The sequence below is a fragment of the Cherax quadricarinatus genome, chromosome 66, assembly GCF_038502225.1.
Source record: "Cherax quadricarinatus isolate ZL_2023a chromosome 66, ASM3850222v1, whole genome shotgun sequence".
Taxonomy (NCBI): domain Eukaryota; kingdom Metazoa; phylum Arthropoda; class Malacostraca; order Decapoda; family Parastacidae; genus Cherax; species Cherax quadricarinatus.
In genome coordinates, this window is record NC_091357.1 from 11,250,861 (window position 1) to 11,268,314 (window position 17,454).

General features: G+C 43.6%; 1 protein-coding gene across 2 annotated transcripts; it reads left to right on the top strand.

Annotated features, from left to right (window-relative positions):
• Window positions 1-3,208: 3,208 nt before the first annotated feature.
• Window positions 3,209-15,588, top strand: LOC128704072 (cysteine-rich protein 1). 2 transcript variants are annotated; one of them, XM_053799083.2, is made up of 3 exons: window positions 3,209-3,368; window positions 8,320-8,472; window positions 14,723-15,588. In XM_053799083.2, exons 1-3 carry the CDS (start codon window positions 3,329-3,331, stop codon window positions 14,764-14,766), a joined length of 237 nt encoding a protein of 78 aa, XP_053655058.1. In that variant the 5' UTR covers window positions 3,209-3,328; the 3' UTR covers window positions 14,767-15,588. The 2 variants fall into 2 exon arrangements, with proteins under 2 accessions (XP_053655058.1, XP_053655056.2); XM_053799081.2 differs by lacking the exon at window positions 3,209-3,368 and adding an exon at window positions 5,753-5,921.
• Window positions 15,589-17,454: the final 1,866 nt, after the last annotated feature.

The following is a 17,454-nucleotide window of genomic DNA, read 5'->3' on the forward strand; positions in this document are numbered from 1 at the left end:
CGTGAGCTTTATCATACCTCTTCTTAAAGCTATGTATGGATCCTGCCTCCACTACACTACCCCGACTTACGTATGTATACGTATGTTTGTGAATGTTTAAACAATAACAGTGACACTTTCAGACAATTCACATAAAGTTGCTTAACAAACAACATATGTATTTCGGCAAATTATGACCTTCCAAGGCCAAAATCAATCCAAAATTTTCTCCATGAAAGCTTGAATAAGTATAAGTATTAAGTGTGCATGTAAGCAATTCAATAATTTTTTTTAAAGTTTGGGTTTATAACATTCCATTTTTTTTTACACTGGATAGCGTCACACACACACATCCCGGCCGGGGTATGGTTTGGTATGCTATGTGCACATAAAAGTACATTATGTATATTTAACTTAAGATAGACCAATAAAAGTCAAACACTGTGACTTATTTCTGATCAGCAGACATTTTCCAATTATATCACAAAAACCAAGTTGATAAATAAAATTGGCATATTAAAATATACACAATTTAAACCCAGGGAAAAAGCCTCCATTGAGGAAAACATACCAGCAACAAAAATTTAAAGCCTAACAGAAGAACCATTCTAAAAGTTATTGCACATGATCCAAGAAAATTTGTTGTCGAGCTTTATAAAGTCATGACTTAATAATTCTCTACACAACTGGCAATGCTGGGTCGGCAGGGCAGCCCTCTGGGTCCTTGGCCTCTGACCTCACACACATTAATGGTCACTTGCATATTCCTCTCACTTACCCATCAGGCAATGGGTATGCAGGTATGCTGGATGATAGGTCTGTCCTTTCTGCGTTCTGTGATGTCTGGGAGACGAGGTGGTGAACTCTCACTCTTAAAAGAGTAAACGTTGCAATACTGTGGCCGGAACACCTATGATATAACTTACGTTGGACAGAAAACCAAAGTTATTTCCGTCCATCCTGGACCGTTAGAACGGACCATAAGCTAAAACGTCGTCGTCTGAAGTCCAGAGTATAATAATAATAATAATAAAGTAATAATAATATTTTAGCATGCTACAATGTTTATATAGAGATGTGTGACACTTAGGTGTGCACGCAGAAAGCCCATAGTTTTGCAGAGCATTTCGGGTTATTTGAGAGGTCTTACTCTATAAATGTGGTCCCTTTCTCTTTGAACTGGACTCATGACCTGGATGGCGTCACTGTACAACGGGACTCATGACCTGGGAGGCGTCACTGTACAGCGGGACTCATGACCTGGGAGGCGTCACTGTACAGCGGGACTCATGACCTGGATGGCGTCACTGCACAAGACTCATGACCTGGATGGCGTTATCATACCATACCCTCTACAGCTGTTGTTCAGAGCTGAATAACCCTCACAGGTTTAACACTTTTACTGGGTATAAAAAGAATATATTACAATTAGGTTTGGATATGAGCAGGACTTGCCTAGTATAGACCAGTAGGCCTGTTTAAGTGTTCCTCCACTCTTATATTTTTGAAATCCCGATGAAAAAATTCCTTACACTAATGTTGGACACAAGCAGTTACAGTATTATTCTTTCCTGAGCCACTCAGAGGGCTCGATAGGACATAGACTGAAAGAATACGACCTGGAGCAAGGAGTCATAGATGGAAGGTAAAGTCTCAAGTGAGTCACACAGCTGCCAGAAAGTACTTCAGCCTGAGAGAAGTTAGGTTGTGGAAAATATGGACGAGGATTTGCTGGAAGTTCATGCACAATGAGGACAAATTCCAACTACTCCGTTATGGAAAACTGGAGGAGATAATAACTACAACAGAGTATACTACTGACTCCGGCCATACAATAGAGCGGAAAAATAATGTAAGGGACCTGAGAAGTAATGTCTGAGGATCTCACTTTCAAGGATCACAACAGTGCCACGATCGCACGTGCAAAGAAAATGATAGGATGGATAATGAGAACTTTCAAAACGAGAGATGCCAAGCCCATGATGATCCTTTTCAAATCACTTGTTCTCTCTAGGCTGGAATACTGCTGTACATTAACATCTCCATACAAAGCAGGTGAAATCGCAAATCTAGAGAGTGTACAGAGATCCTTTACTGCACGTATAAGTTCTGTCAAGCACCTTAACTACTGGGAACGCTTGGAAGCACTTGACTTGTACTCGTTGGAACGCAGGAGGGAGAGATATATCATAATCTACACTTGGAAAATCTTGGAAGGAATGGTCCCAAATCTGCACACAGAAATCACTCCCTACGAAAGTAAAAGACTGGGCAGGCGATGCAAAATGCCGCCAATAAAAAGTAGGGGCGCCATTGGTACACTAAGAGAAAACACCATAAGTGTCCGGGGCCCAAAACTGTTCAACAGCCTCCCATCAAGCATTAGGGGAATTGCCAATAAACCCCTGGCTGCCTTCAAGAGAGAGCTGGACAGATACCTAAAGTCAGTGCCGGATCAGCCGGGCTGTGGCTCGTACGTCGGACTGCGTGCGGCCAGCAGTAACAGCCTAGTTGATCAGGCCCTGATCCATCGGGAGACCTGGTCATGGACCGGGCCGCGGGGGCGTTGATCCCCGGAATAACCTCCAGGTAACCATTTTAAAGAGTGTGATGGCTAGCCGTGTGACCATAGTCGCCATGGGAGGCTAGGAGCCGAGACGACCTTAACAAATAAGTTATGTGAATACTTGCAAATGATGCTTTTCCATTATCTACCTGGAGTTCATTACCTTTGTACCTTGTTCAGCTATGAAAACTTTGGGACCCAGTCCCTGGGCCCATTATGTACCTCTGTAATCCTTTGAATACCGCCCACAGGATGGGTATGGGGTGCATTATAGATATTAAACTAAAAAAAAACTAACCATTGGAAAGTTTTCCTGGATAAATAACTCATCCTCTGAAGAAATAACTTTTACACCTAACACAGTGATACTGTACTATCCTGCACAGTCATCAACAAACACCAGTTGTTTACAGGTGATTCCAACCTTTTGTCCACCAGACAACTGCGCGTGCATGAAATTCATAATGATTTATATTTACCAAATACAGAAACTGTTTTTAAAAGGACTTAACTGCAGTAATCACATGTGGCAATATCATCGAATCCTTTGCAACATCACGGAAATCGCGATAATGCATATTTTACGTAGAAAAATAAATGATACAGCCTTATCTTGTATGTAAATATTAGTGGAGTGAGCAAGAGAGGTTTGGCAACTCTAACAGTGAAGAAGGTAAACAGTGAACTGTGCTGGAGTGGTGGTCAGTAGGTGGCTACACTGCAAGGGGAGTGTGTGCACCGTCACTTTTCTCCCATAATCCACCATTTTTAGCACTGTCCAAAATGCCGAACTGTCCCAAGTGTAGCAAGCCAGTGTACTTCGGTGAGTTTCCTCTATGCTATGTTCTGTTTTAAAGCTAAAATCAAACGATATAGGTCGAGATATCTAATCTTATGTTATAGTGGGAAGTTTCTCTATTTGCATTATTTTCATCGCATTGGTTGTTTTATTTTGGACTGTTTCGAGGTTGCAAGAACCAATGATATAGGCAAGGCGATGATAGAAGTCTCACCCGGTGTGCATGACTTATGGGTGTGCATCTGTGTACACATACTGTATATAGCTGCCTGGGTGGGTGTGTCTGTGTGCACGTATGTTTAGCCGGTGAACCCCCTGATCAAACATTCCTGTCAGCGCCTTGATCAGCTACACTGTTGGTGCTCGCTACACACAACTTCGACCTAAGCATCACAACCTAATTGAATGGAAATTTCCTTCAGGAACTTGTGAAGTTTCTTCTTGAAGACCCCAAAGGGGTACCATAAATTTAAATCGTCTGAATTTATATTTTTACATTTAATGTTTATAACTTGAGAACACCATATTAGATAGGTTTCAAATTTTCTCCATTGATGTATTGTTACTAGGGGGTAAGTTAGTGCAACTACTGCAGTTCAGGTGCCCTCTGTGAGGGGCTCTTGATCCAAGGAAATCGACCTGCCCTCCTCTTCCTTAGATCGAACCTGAATGCCTCCTATTCCTTCCCTAAGTGCTGCATGACCCCTATGTATTTAGTGCTTCCCAGGAATGTAACAATATCCTGAAAAAAACGCTCTTCTGATCAGCCTCAAACTTTAATGCTGATGCACCTTATGGACAGAATGGTACCCATTAATTTACACTTTGTAGATGCAAATTTGACAGTTTAGTTAAATTTGGAATTGTTGGACGCTGAGCAACAGCTGAAGAATGCCTCTGCTGATCTGCTTCAAATTTTCAATTATGGTGAACTTTGTTCAAAGGAAGGGTCAAACTGATTTTGATCTTTAATTTTACAGTTTTATCATACAAATTGGCCTCCATGCAACAGCCGAAAAATGCCTTAATTAATCGGCTTCAGATCCTAAAGGTTTTTGCATCTTAAACATTTTTTTTCAATTGATCTTGGGCAGTATAGGCGTTAGTTTTCAAGTTTTATTATAGAAATTGCAAAAAATTGGTTTTCATATAATAATTTGTGAATGCCTCATCTGATCACCTTAAACTCTTCAACATCGCTAACTTGAGAATGTAACTTCTGACCGGCTTCAAACTTAACGTGCTGTATTTGAGATACTAGAGAATGCGTCTTCTGACTGGCTCTAAACTTTCGACGCTTGGTTCATGTTGGACTGTGTAGGTACCACTTTGCCATTTTTATTGAAGTTAGGATATTAGTATCAGTGGGATAACTTGTAAATGCCTCTTCTAATTTGCTGCTTCAAATTTTCGATGCTGCACCAGTTCCATTCCTTTTTCGTGCATTGAGGTAGAAAAGCTTAGGTTTATGTGATACGGGGATACCTTTATGGGATAGAACAGCAACCGATGTAGGTGAGTACGAAACGTGTGAATATACACATACACATAGGATCCATACATAACGTTAAGTAAAGGTACAATAAGGGTTTTGGAGCAGGGAGAAAACAGATCTAGTAGCGATCAGCGAAGAGGCGGGGCCAGGAGCTGTGAATCGACTCCTGCAACCACAAATAGACACAGGTTATTACAGGAGCTGTGAATCGACCACTCGAACTACATACAGGTGAGTACACATACACACACTAGCCAAGTGTTCATTTGATAAAAACCTAAGGCAAAGAGTAACTACAGCCAAGTGCATTGACTCGGACTTGGAGGCAAACTCAGTGCAACATAGTATGTTACTCATCAACTTGTTAATTCTGGTTACTATTAATGTATGATAAACCAGACCAGATTAGTACAACTGTGAGTACAACTGCGAGAGTACACACTTCGGGACCATGCTAACAGCAGGAAGAGATAAGATAAACGTACATGTTGGAGTGAGTGCTACATCCGAACACATTACTGTCTCGGCTGTATCCCGCCGAGGCAGGGTGACCTAGAAAGAAAAACGAAAGCTTTTCTTTTTAAAATCAGTAATTTATTCAGAAGGGGTTACTAGCCCATTTTAGTCTCCTCTCACGACACGCATGGCTTACGGAGGAAGAATTCTTTTCTACTTCTCCATGTAGATAAGAGGAAACAAAGGAAAACAAAAACTATTAAGAAAATAAAGAAATTCCAGTATATATATATATATATATATATATATATATCTATATATATATATATATATATATATATATATATGGTGTGTGTGCACTGATCAGCATACTAAATTACATATTTTGATCAGCAACAACAGCAATGGTAACAGCAGGAAAAGCAGAATGAGGCGCAGCAGCAGGCGGGGATTGCAACATGGAGTAAGAGGGAGGCCAGATGGTGGAAGGAGGGGTCTAGGTCAGTGCTTTCTCATGAGCTGCTGTACCATCTGCTGTGTTCCTACACTATCTGCTGTGTACCTGTACCACTTGAGGGTACCTGCACCACCTGAAGGGTACCTGCACCACCTGGGAGTACCTGCTGGTACGTAAATAGTTGATGTAGGTAAGGGTAAGAGGCAGAGAAGGCCACGTCACTCAATTGTTAAACTGGAAATATCTTGCAGATTTAAGGGAGGAATGTCCGACTCTACTAAGAGACCTGACCTTAGTTGTACCGCCTGAGCAGCTAGTCTATTGTGCACCCAATACTCGCATTGTGAGAGGTAGCGCAAAACGAATAAGGCTTACAGAGATCTCGCTGTATCTTTATCAAACGCCATTAAGCATTGTTGTATTAACATTATAGTCATTTCATATATTACAGTTACTTTATGTAACTAATATACACCATACAATATGGGCATACAATCTCAAGAAAATCACTCGTCATTTTTTTTGTTGGTCTCTAAAAATCGTTTCATGTATTCGATGCAAAATGTGGATATATCAAGGTTTCAGATATTAACAACGAAGTGGTTTTCCATATCCTGTAGCGTTTGCATGGAGGTGTGTCTGCAAGGATGATGTTTGGACACTCAGTATTCCAGAGTATAGCCATCTCTCTCTACACTCTGCAGATATCAATGGCATCTCCATCCAAATTTCTGGCATTCCTCCCATTGTGCCTGCCTAGTAGCCTTCCCGCCTGCATGGCAACATTCTCGCTCTTTGGATTGCCACACAGGCCTGAAACAGTAAAGTGACAGCCCATGGGCCTGTGGTAGTTAGGTGTAGTTTTCCGACCATAGGTATGTATTAGTTAGGTGTTGCAACAAGATCACGATAAACAAGTGATATTGTGGAAAAAGTAAACTTCCAAGCACTTTCGTGATTTCTTACAACACAGTTGTGTTTTCCAAACCTTAAGTCAGGCTGAATTAAGGCAGGGGCTTTAGGGGCTGCAGCGCAGGGGCCTCCGCCAGCTAGAGGGCCTCCGCCAGCTAGAGGGCCTCCAGACATTAAGTAAAAAGTGTTCACAATTTGTTTCTAAGAAATTACGCAAAGCAAATGTTTGAATTTTAAGTGTGGTTAGCACTGTAAAAATTTAATATTTCTTTAAGTTTTTGCCTTTTAAAAATATCACTGGGAACCTCACAGTACCTGTAGCCCAGGGGCCTCACAGTACCTGTAGGCCAGGGGCCTCACAGTGCCTGTAGCCCAGGGGCCTCACAGTGCCTGTAGCCCAGGGGCCTCACAGTGCCTGTAGCCCAGGGGCCTCACAGTACCTGTAGCCCAGGGGTCTCACAGTACCTGTAGCCCAGGGGCCTCACAGCACCTGTAGCCCAGGGGTCTCACAGCACCTGTAGTCCAGGGGCCTCACAGCACCTGTAGCCCAGGGGTCCCACAGCACCTGTAGCCCAGGGGCCTCACAGTACCTGTAGCCCAGGGGCCTCACAGTACCTGCAGCCCAGTGGCCTCAGTACCTGTAGCCCAGGGGCCTCACAGTACCTGTAGCCCAGGGGCCTCACAGTACCTGTAGCCCAGGGGCCTCACAGTACCTGTAGCCCAGGGGCCTCACAGTGCCTGTAGCCCAGGGGCCTCACAGTGCCTGTAGCCCAGGGGCCTCACAGTACCTGTAGCCCAGGGGTCTCACAGCACCTGTAGCCCAGGGGCCTCACAGCACCTGTAGCCCAGGAGCCTCACAGCACCTGTAGCCCAGGGGCATCACAGCACCTGTAGCCCAGGGGCATCACAGCACCTGTAGCCCAGGGGCATCACAGCACCTGTAGCCCAGGGGCATCACAGGCCCTGTAGCCCAGGGGCATCACAGCACCTGTAGCCCAGGGGCATCACAGCACCTGTAGCCCAGGGGTCTCACAGCACCTGTAGCCCAGGGGCCTCACAGTACCTGTAGCCCAGGGGTCTCACAGTACCTGTAGCCCAGGGGTCTCACAGTACCTGTAGCCCAAGGGCCAACAAAATCTTAAACCGGCTCTGCCTTAGGTAAATATTAGCTAGGTATTGTTTACCTAAGATGGGTATTTTTCAGTTATGTGTCTTTAAACTTAAGAAAACTTAACCTAAAATGAAGAAAACAGGGAGAAAAGATTTGTCCCTGTATTGAGGCCATGGTGGTGGAGGTCAACACACTGTGTTAAGTTCAAACATGGTAAGAGCCCACATAAAAATTAAATGAATGTTTTGCTTCGTTGGTCGAGTTAAATCCGGATGCAAGATTAACGTGTGTGTGCTTCTTGTCATGTAAGTATAAATAATAATAATATAATTAATAAAGTTTGAGTACCACCCTCCTTGCTTTTTTATCGTTGTCCTGTATTTTATTTGAGGATGATAGGCAAGTTTTTTTTATTTCTTCCTCTCCTCACACATGTTTGTAAGCAACGTATTACGAGTGTTTCTGTGAAATATTAAAACGTCAGTAACCATACATTCACTGCACGTCCACACATTTACTGAGCCTGCACTTTGTACCTCTACAGCTGAACGGAAGACCTCCCTGGGTAAGGACTGGCACTCGTTCTGCCTCAAGTGTGAGAAGTGTAGCAAGACTCTGACTCCAGGTAGCCATGCTGAACACGAGGGCAAACCTTACTGCACCACACCCTGTTATGGTGCCCTCTTTGGTCCAGGAGGTGAGTATTGGTGTGTGTGTGTGTGTGTGTGTGTACTCACCTAGTTGAGGTTGCGGGGGTCGAGTCCGAGCTCCTGGCCCCGCCTCTTCACTGATCGCTACTAGGTCACTCTCCCTGAGCCGTGAGCTTTATCATACCTCTGCTTAAAGCTATGTATAGATCCTGCCTCCACTACATCGCTTCCCAAACTATTCCACTTACTGACTACTCTGTGGCTGAAGAAATACTTCCTAACATCCCTGTGATTCATCTGTGTCTTCAGCTTCCAACTGTGTCCCCTTGTCCCTGTGTCCAATCTCTGGAACATCCTGTCTTTGTCCACCTTGTCAATTCCTCTCAGTATTTTGTATGTCGTTATCATGTCCCCCCTATCTCTCCTGTCCTCCAGTGTCGTCAGGTTGATTTCCCTTAACCTCTCCTCGTAGGACATACCTCTTAGCTCTGGGACTAGTCTTGTTGCAAACCTTTGCACTTTCTCTAGTTTCTTCACGTGCTTGGCTAGGTGTGGGTTCCAAACTGGTGCCGCATACTCCAATATGGGCCTAACGTACACGGTGTACAGGGTCCTGAATGATTCCTTATTAAGATGTCGGAATGCTGTTCTGAGGTTTGCTAGGCGCCCATATGCTGCAGCAGTTATTTGGTTGATGTGCGCTTCAGGAGATGTGCCTGGTGTTATACTCACCCCAAGATCTTTTTCCTTGAGTGAGGTTTGTAGTCTCTGACCCCCTAGACTGTACTCCGTCTGCGGCCTTCTTTGCCCTTCCCCAATCTTCATGACTTTGCACTTGGTGGGATTGAACTCCAGGAGCCAATTGCTGGACCAGGTCTGCAGCCTGTCCAGATCCCTTTGTAGTTCTGCCTGGTCTTCGATCGAGTGAATTCTTCTCATCAACTTCACGTCATCTGCAAACAGGGACACCTCAGAGTCTATTCCTTCCGTCATGTCGTTCACAAATACCAGAAACAGCACTGGTCCTAGGACTGACCCCTGCGGGACCCCGCTGGTCACAGGTGCGCACTCTGACACCTCGCCACGTACCATGACTCGCTGCTGTCTTCCTGACAAGTATTCCCTGATCCATTGTAGTGCCTTCCCTGTTATCCCTGCTTGGTCCTCCAGTTTTTGCACCAATCTCTTGTGTGGAACTGTGTCAAACGCCTTCTTGCAGTCCAAGAAAATGCAATCCACCCACCTCTCTCTCTCTTGTCTTACTGCTGTCACCATGTCATAGAACTCCAGTAGGTTTGTGACACAGGATTTCCCGTCCCTGAAACCATGTTGGCTGCTGTTGATGAGATCATTCCTTTCTAGGTGTTCCACCACTCTTCTCCTGATAATCTTCTCCATGATTTTGCATACTATACATGTCAGTGACACTGGTCTGTAGTTTAATGCTTCATGTCTGTCTCCTTTTTTAAAGATTGGGACTACATTTGCTGTCTTCCATGCCTCAGGCAGACACTGGTCTGTAGTTTAATGCTTCATGTCTGTCTCCTTTTTTAAAGATTGGGACTACATTTGCTGTCTTCCATGCCTCAGGCAATCTCCCTGTTTCGATAGATGTATTGAATATTGTTGTTAGGGGTACACATAGCGCCTCTGCTCCCTCTCTCAATACCCATGGGGAGATGTTATCTGGCCCCATTGCCTTTGAGGTATCTAGCTCACTCAGAAGCCTCTTCACTTCTTCCTCGGTTGTGTGTACTGTGTCCAGCACTTGGTGGTGTGCCCCACCTCTCCGTCTTTCTGGAGCCCCTTCTGTCTCCTCTGTGAACACTTCTTTGAATCTCTTGTTGAGTTCTTCACATACTTCACGGTCATTTCTTGTTGTCTCTCCTCCTTGTGTGTGTGTGTGTGTGTGTGTGTGTGTGTGTGTGTGTGTGTGTGTGTGTGTGTGTGTGTGTGTGTGTGTGTGTGATACATTAATCGGGCACGGGTTAAACTAAGGGAAATGAAACTTGAAGAGCAGATCAGTTGTCATATATTTCCTATATTGTCTTAAAACCCCACTTAGCTGTCTCTCATTAATAATTAATAATAATAATCTTTATTTACTACAAGTTGTACATGTACAAGGTATACAGGCCTAGCCGACATCAATAATATACTATATCAAAAGTCCCTTGTTATGCAGAGAATTTCAGGGAAATTAGGTCGGTTTTATCCTCAGGATGCGACCCACACCAGTCGACTAACACTCAGGTACCCATTTACTGATAGATGAACAGGAACAGCAGGTGTCTTAAGGAAACACTCCCGAATGTTTTTTTCATCCGTACCGAGGATCGAACCACGGACCTCAATGTGTGAATTGAGTGCTCTTATTTACCCCGCGGCGAGGTACCCCAAGCAAGACAGTGACCCACATCATGTATCAGGCTGCCAATAGTGACCCTCACCATGTTTGAAAAAGCCAGTAATGACCGTCACCAGCACCACTGGGGCCTCCTGTGCCAGTCGTGTTTCTTAAAGACGCCATAGGTCGTTTATCGGGCTTACGATTGTCGCATCCTGTAGTCGTATGTTTCTAAACACAGTTGCCAGGGGTTATCCGCTCGGCAGGACACTTATGTTATTCAGTTAGTTAAGGCCTATATATACAGGCTCCATCTCTCTTTTCTGTTACTGTGACTTTGTAAATGGTCCAAGTCGGACCGAAACGTCTTCGTAAGCTCCTCTCTCATATGTGCGGGTTATTAGTGTAGATCACCAAGTTAGTCAGGCAGGCCACTAAGTCATTCAAGTAGTCTACTACATTAGTCACGTAGTCTACTACATTAGTCACGTAGTCTACTACATTAGTCACGTAGTCTACTACATTAGTCACGTAGTCTACTACATTAGTCACGTAGTCTACTACATTAGTCACGTAGTCTACTACATTAGTCACGTAGTCTACTACATTAGTCACGTAGTCTACTACATTAGTCACGTAGTCTACGTAATTCAGATAAGCCACTACGTTAGTCAGGTAAGCTTTGACTTTTTTGGGTTATCCTGCTCAATTTACACATATGTTAGTAGGTATGACAATTGGACTTACTGTACCTGTACCTAGGTAAACCTACTAAGTTATTCACCTAATTGTACTCGCCTAATTGTGTCTGTGTGTGTGTGTGTGTGTGCACATCCTGCTGTAGTACTCTCTGGTCTTTGACGTCAGTACAGCTCTCAGAGTGTACGGAACATATTTAACTATGTAGTTGAATATTAAAATGGTATAAAATACTGACAGGTATTCAAGTGATGGACTGATTACATCGTCTTCACATCTCTTTTGCTCCTACCAACTTTTCTGTACTTGACTGAAGAAGCCTACTGTGTAGGCGAAACGTTTCGAAATAAAGAAACCTAACTGTTGCATATGTGTCTTACCTAACAAGAACGTAGTTGTTGAATGTGCTGCATAACTTTATTGGTATTGAAGGGAGGGTACAAGGAGTAAGATAAATGACTGGTGGAATGACGAAGTAATAAGGGAGGGTACAGAGAGTAAGAGAAATGACTGGTGGAATGACGAGGTAATAAGGGAGGGTACAGGGAGTAAGAGAAATGACTGGTGGAATGACGAGGTAATAAGGGAGGGTACAGGGAGTAAGAGAAATGACTGGTGGAATGACGAGGTAATAAGGGAGGGTACAGGGAGTAAGAGAAATGACTGGTGGAATGACGAGGTAATAAGGGAGGGTACAGGGAGTAAGAGAAATGACGAGGTAATAAGGGAGGGTACAGGGAGTAAGAGAAATGACTGGTGGAATGACGAGGTAATAAGGGAGGGTACAGGGAGTAAGAGAAATGACTGGTGGAATGACGAGGTAATAAGGGAGGGTACAGGGAGTAAGAGAAATGACTGGTGGAATGACGAGGTAATAAGGGAGGGTACAGGGAGTAAGAGAAATGACTGGTGGAATGACGAGGTAATAAGGGAGGGTACAGGGAGTAAGAGAAATGACTGGTGGAATGACGAGGTAATAAGGGAGGGTACAGGGAGTAAGAGAAATAACTGGTGGAATGACGAGGTAATAAGGGAGGGTACAGGGAGTAAGAGAAATGACTGGTGGAATGACGAGGTAATAAGGGAGGGTACAGGGAGTAAGAGAAATGACTGGTGGAATGACGAGGTAATAAGGGAGGGTACAGGGAGTAAGAGAAATGACTGGTGGAATGACGAGGTAATAAGGGAGGGTACAGGGAGTAAGAGAAATGACTGGTGGAATGACGAGGTAATAAGGGAGGGTACAGTAAGAGAAATGACTGGTGGAATGACGAGGTAATAAGGGAGGGTACAGGGAGTAAGAGAAATGACTGGTGAAATGACGAGGTAATAAGGGAGGGTACAGGGAGTAAGAGAAATAACTGGTGGAATGACGAGGTAATAAGGGAGAGTACAGGGAGTAAGGGAAATGACGAGGTAATAAGGGAGGGTACAGGGAGTAAGAGAAATAACTGGTGGAATGACGAGGTAATAAGGGAGGGTACAGGGAGTAAGAGAAATGACTGGTGGAATGACGAGGTAATAAGGGAGGGTACAGGGAGTAAGAGAAATGACTGGTGGAATGACGAGGTAATAAGGGAGGGTACAGGGAGTAAGAGAAATGACTGGTGGAATGACGAGGTAATAAGGGAGGGTACAGGGAGTAAGAGAAATGACTGGTGGAATGACGAGGTAATAAGGGAGGGTACAGGGAGTAAGAGAAATGACTGGTGGAATGACGAGGTAATAAGGGAGGCTACAGGGAGTAAGAGAAATGACTGGTGGAATGACGAGGTAATAAGGGAGGGTACAGGGAGTAAGAGAAATGACTGGTGGAATGACGAGGTAATAAGGGCGATAATTCAGGATGTGAAGACATTTTTATATTATAAAACTATATAAACAAGACTGGGAGTATAGAGAGGAAGAGAGAACCTAAATAAATAATGAACTATTACAAAAGAACAAATTTTCGTATTCATGGGGAAGCGCTAAAGCCATAAGGGTCATACAGCAAGTTTAATCCAAGGAAGAGGAGGGTCGCTCCAAGTCCTTAAATCAAGAGCTCTTCATTGGCATTATGTTTGAAAACTCGAGAAAAAAAATTTGAATTGTTAACCCTTGAAGTGAGTTACCTTGATACTGGTGAAGGCTCATCATCCAGGGTATTGGAGCTATCCTCCCTGACCCCTCAAGGAAGGTTCCTTGATGTTGGTGAGGGGCTCTTGATTTAGGGAATTGGATCTGTGCTCCAGTTCCCCGAATTAAGCCTGAATGCCTTCCACATCCCCCCCCCAGGCGCTGTATAATCCTCCGGGTTTAGCGCTTCCCCCTTGATTATAATAATAATATCCTCCCTGACTCCAGTCTGATTACCTTCCATTTCCCAGGTGCTGTGGCTCATACTGGTTTAGCACTTACCCCGTAAATATCTTAATTAAGTTAAACACATGAGAAGGAATGGAGGCTGAGATCTCGTGCACAGGTAATTGAGGACACGATTTTATTAGGAGAAACAGTGCTGTATGAGCCTTGTGGGTTTAGCGCTTAGTTATGATTATAATAATTATTAGTAGGAAAGAGAAGCGAGGGGAAGGCAGTCTAGGGCCAGCCTTTTCTCTTGAATGTTTGTTCAGCCAGGCTGTTGCTTTTGACAGCCTATTATACCACATAGTCATCACAGCCTGGTTGATCTGGCATTTCGCAGAGGTAGTGATCCGGGTTCCTTCTGAGGATTTCTGTATAGAATTATTTTCAACTGAACGTAGAGCTCAGTGGTAGCGTGTTTGGCTCACAATGAAAGATCCCGGCAATGACTCCCAGGTTAGGCGAGAAGTATGAGCAGCCCTGGACTGCTCATGAGGCCATGAAGCCTGGTCACAGACCGGGTGGCGGGGGCGTTCACCCCCGAAACCCTTTCCAGGTATACTCCAACCCCCTTATATCTGACACCTCTGTTCACCCATCAGTAAATAGGTACCTAGGTATTACTGGACTATGTTAAGTAGCATCCTGGGCACGTGGAAACGTGTGGACAAGTCTCCTTACAACTAATTTTCATATTTACAAGGAAAAGAGATACTGAGGTGTTAGCTGACTATTTTGGGTCACATTCTGGAAAAGAATCCCAAAGAAAATAAGTTATATTACTTGATTTTGCTGGGTTATCCTTAATCCTAAATACACCTTTTCCAACCCTCTCCCCACAATGAAATTTGTTACTTATCTGAAAAAACTTGCAAAACAACACTAACTTGTGTCTTGTGTTTCAGGTTATGGACGCGGCGGCACCCAGAGCTTCAAGTATGAAAAGTAGTTAAAAGCAGTTAAAGTAGTTAACAAGAGTTAGAGTAGTTAAAAAGGGGAGTAACAGCAGTTAACGAGGGAAGCAGCAACAGCAGTTATTCAGAGAACCAGCAGCAACAAAGAAACAATACCAACATTCCTAGGAGCACCTGCTGGCGTCTGTGATGACTTACCCGTTGTTCCTACTGTTGCTGCAACTGCTGTTGCTGTAGTCCCTGTTGATATTTTTTGCAGTTGCTACTCCTGCTATAGCCGTTGTTGTTACTGGTGCTACTGCTGGTCTCCCGTTTTAAGAGGCATAAATTCAACTCAAGCGATGCTTCCTATAATTAACGATAATGTAAATCATAATTGCTAAGGTTTGCACACCATTATTTTACTCGAGTATTTACTGTCTTTCGAGGACAAACACATGTTTCATTGTTGACTTGGTCCCTTGACAAATACAGTTTTCTTGTAGAGTTAGTCCCCTCCATCTTTTAATCCCCTATTGCTTTGATAATATCTTGGTCCAGTAAGTTATAATCCTCTGACTCCACGTCCTTCACTTAACCTAATAATTTATGTTCAGCTTAAACCTGGCACTGGGCACCTCGTAGCTCATTGGCAGAGCATTCGGCTCACAACCAAAGAGCCTGGGTTCATTTCCGGGCGAGGTGAGACATATACACAGGTGATTTTTTTTACTGACTAATAACAAAGTTACATTTTTTTTTCGGACGAAATTCATTTCCTAGTTTGTATTCCGTGCACCTAGATTGTATTCCGTACATCTAGCTTTAGTTAACACGTGTGCAAATGTCACAGTAAAAATAAAATAAAAAAAACTTTAGACATTTATAATTTACCTGCACTATAAGATTGTTATTATTATTATTATTATTATTATTATTATTATTATTATTATTTGGACATTAAATACCTAAGTGGTTATTCAGTGCCTGAGGAAGGAAAGTTAATGAGGTTTGCTCAGAGACGAAGTCTCATTAACTTGAAACTAAGTAACAACAATAACTCGCTGGAATGTCCAATGAAATTCACCGGAGAAGAACACAAGAGACAGTTTACTGGACGTTATGAGCTTCCCAGAAATGGTGACAGAGTTCAGAGTTTTACATGAATGGTATATACCAAGTTCGGAGTTTTACCTTAAACCCCACTTAAGGGAAAAACTCAGTATCTGAGCTGCTAACATATCCTCCAGTACCATCCAAGACTGTTAAACAGTTCAAATCCAGGGATACTTCTGCCAGTGTCTGCGTTATAACTGGTGGAAAGTGTGTGAGGGGGAAACATTGCGTAGGTTAGAAGTGGGTTGTAATCTTTCCTTCGTAAGCGGTGGTAGTCGCAGGAGGCGACTTAAATATCGAAAGGAAAGGGCTAGAAACTCCTGCATCATTGCCCAAAACAGGCAAGGAAAGTCTGGTCGTTTCAATGTGTATGCTTTTTGACCCTTGTGGGTTTAGTGCTTAAGTTTTGATTGCAATAATAATTTCAATATGTACGCGACCTGAACACAAGGATCACAGAATACTGATTTGCTTGACAGGAAAATGACACGAACAACTCTTGTATAACACCTCGTAACACCGAAAAAAAACTGATGACTTCCCCGAAGCCAAACTAATTATTAGGGAAGCAATCAGGCGAAGCAATCTGGCGTTGATCGCCAGACGGAGGACGAGAGCACTGTAACATTGTATCTGCACTTCTGATGAATAATATATAATCCATGAACGTTGATTAGGCTCCGTCAACACTCTTATCATTCCCACCCCTAAAAAGTATTTCCTAACATCCTTTAACGTGTGTGTTTTGTGTATGTGCGTTACCTACCAGTTATCAAAGGCACTTGTCGATAGACACTTGGCCTGCTATATTTGTGTTACCTTGATAGTACACTACTCACCGTTGTTGATGTTGAGAGAGAGTACAAACTAACCCATGTAACACCACACCTCCACTATCATGACACATTCCGACCTTATTTAACCAGACAACCTTGAAAAAAAAAGACACGACGTCCCAAATTCCAGACCGTCCCTCCTTCCTTAACAAGCGTGCAGCTTTGTATCAACCTTCCCGGCGTGACGTCGAGTAACACGCAGGCACCTCGGGAGTTACTTAGGAGACTTTCACATGACAAGTCTTCCATTACACGCCTGCAGTCTCCCAGAATATTGCGACCACCAACAAAATTAAGAAATAATCTTTGATCTTCACCCTGAAGCTCCAGAAAATGTGACTTTGTGAATCTATGTTAATTATTTCTTTTATAACGTGTGTGTGTGTACTTACCTATATGTGGTTGCAGGGATCGATTCACAGCTCCTGGCGCTGCGTGTGTGTGTGTGTGTGTGCTCACACACACAGCTCCTGGCCCCGCCTCTTCAACTGGCCGCTACCCGGTCACTCTTCCCGCTCCGTGAGCTTTGTCATACCTCTTCTTAAAGCTATGTATGGAACCTGCCTCCACTACATCACTACCCAGGCTATTCCACTTCCTGACAACTCTGTGACTGAAGAAATACTTCCTAATATCCCTGTGGTTCATCTGAGTCTTCAGCTTCCAACTGTGACCCCTTGTTGCTGTGTCCCATCTCTGGAACATCCTGTCTCTATCCACCTTGTCTATACCTCTCAGTATTTTATATGTCGTTATCATATCCTCTCTAACTCTCCTGTCTTCCAGTATCGT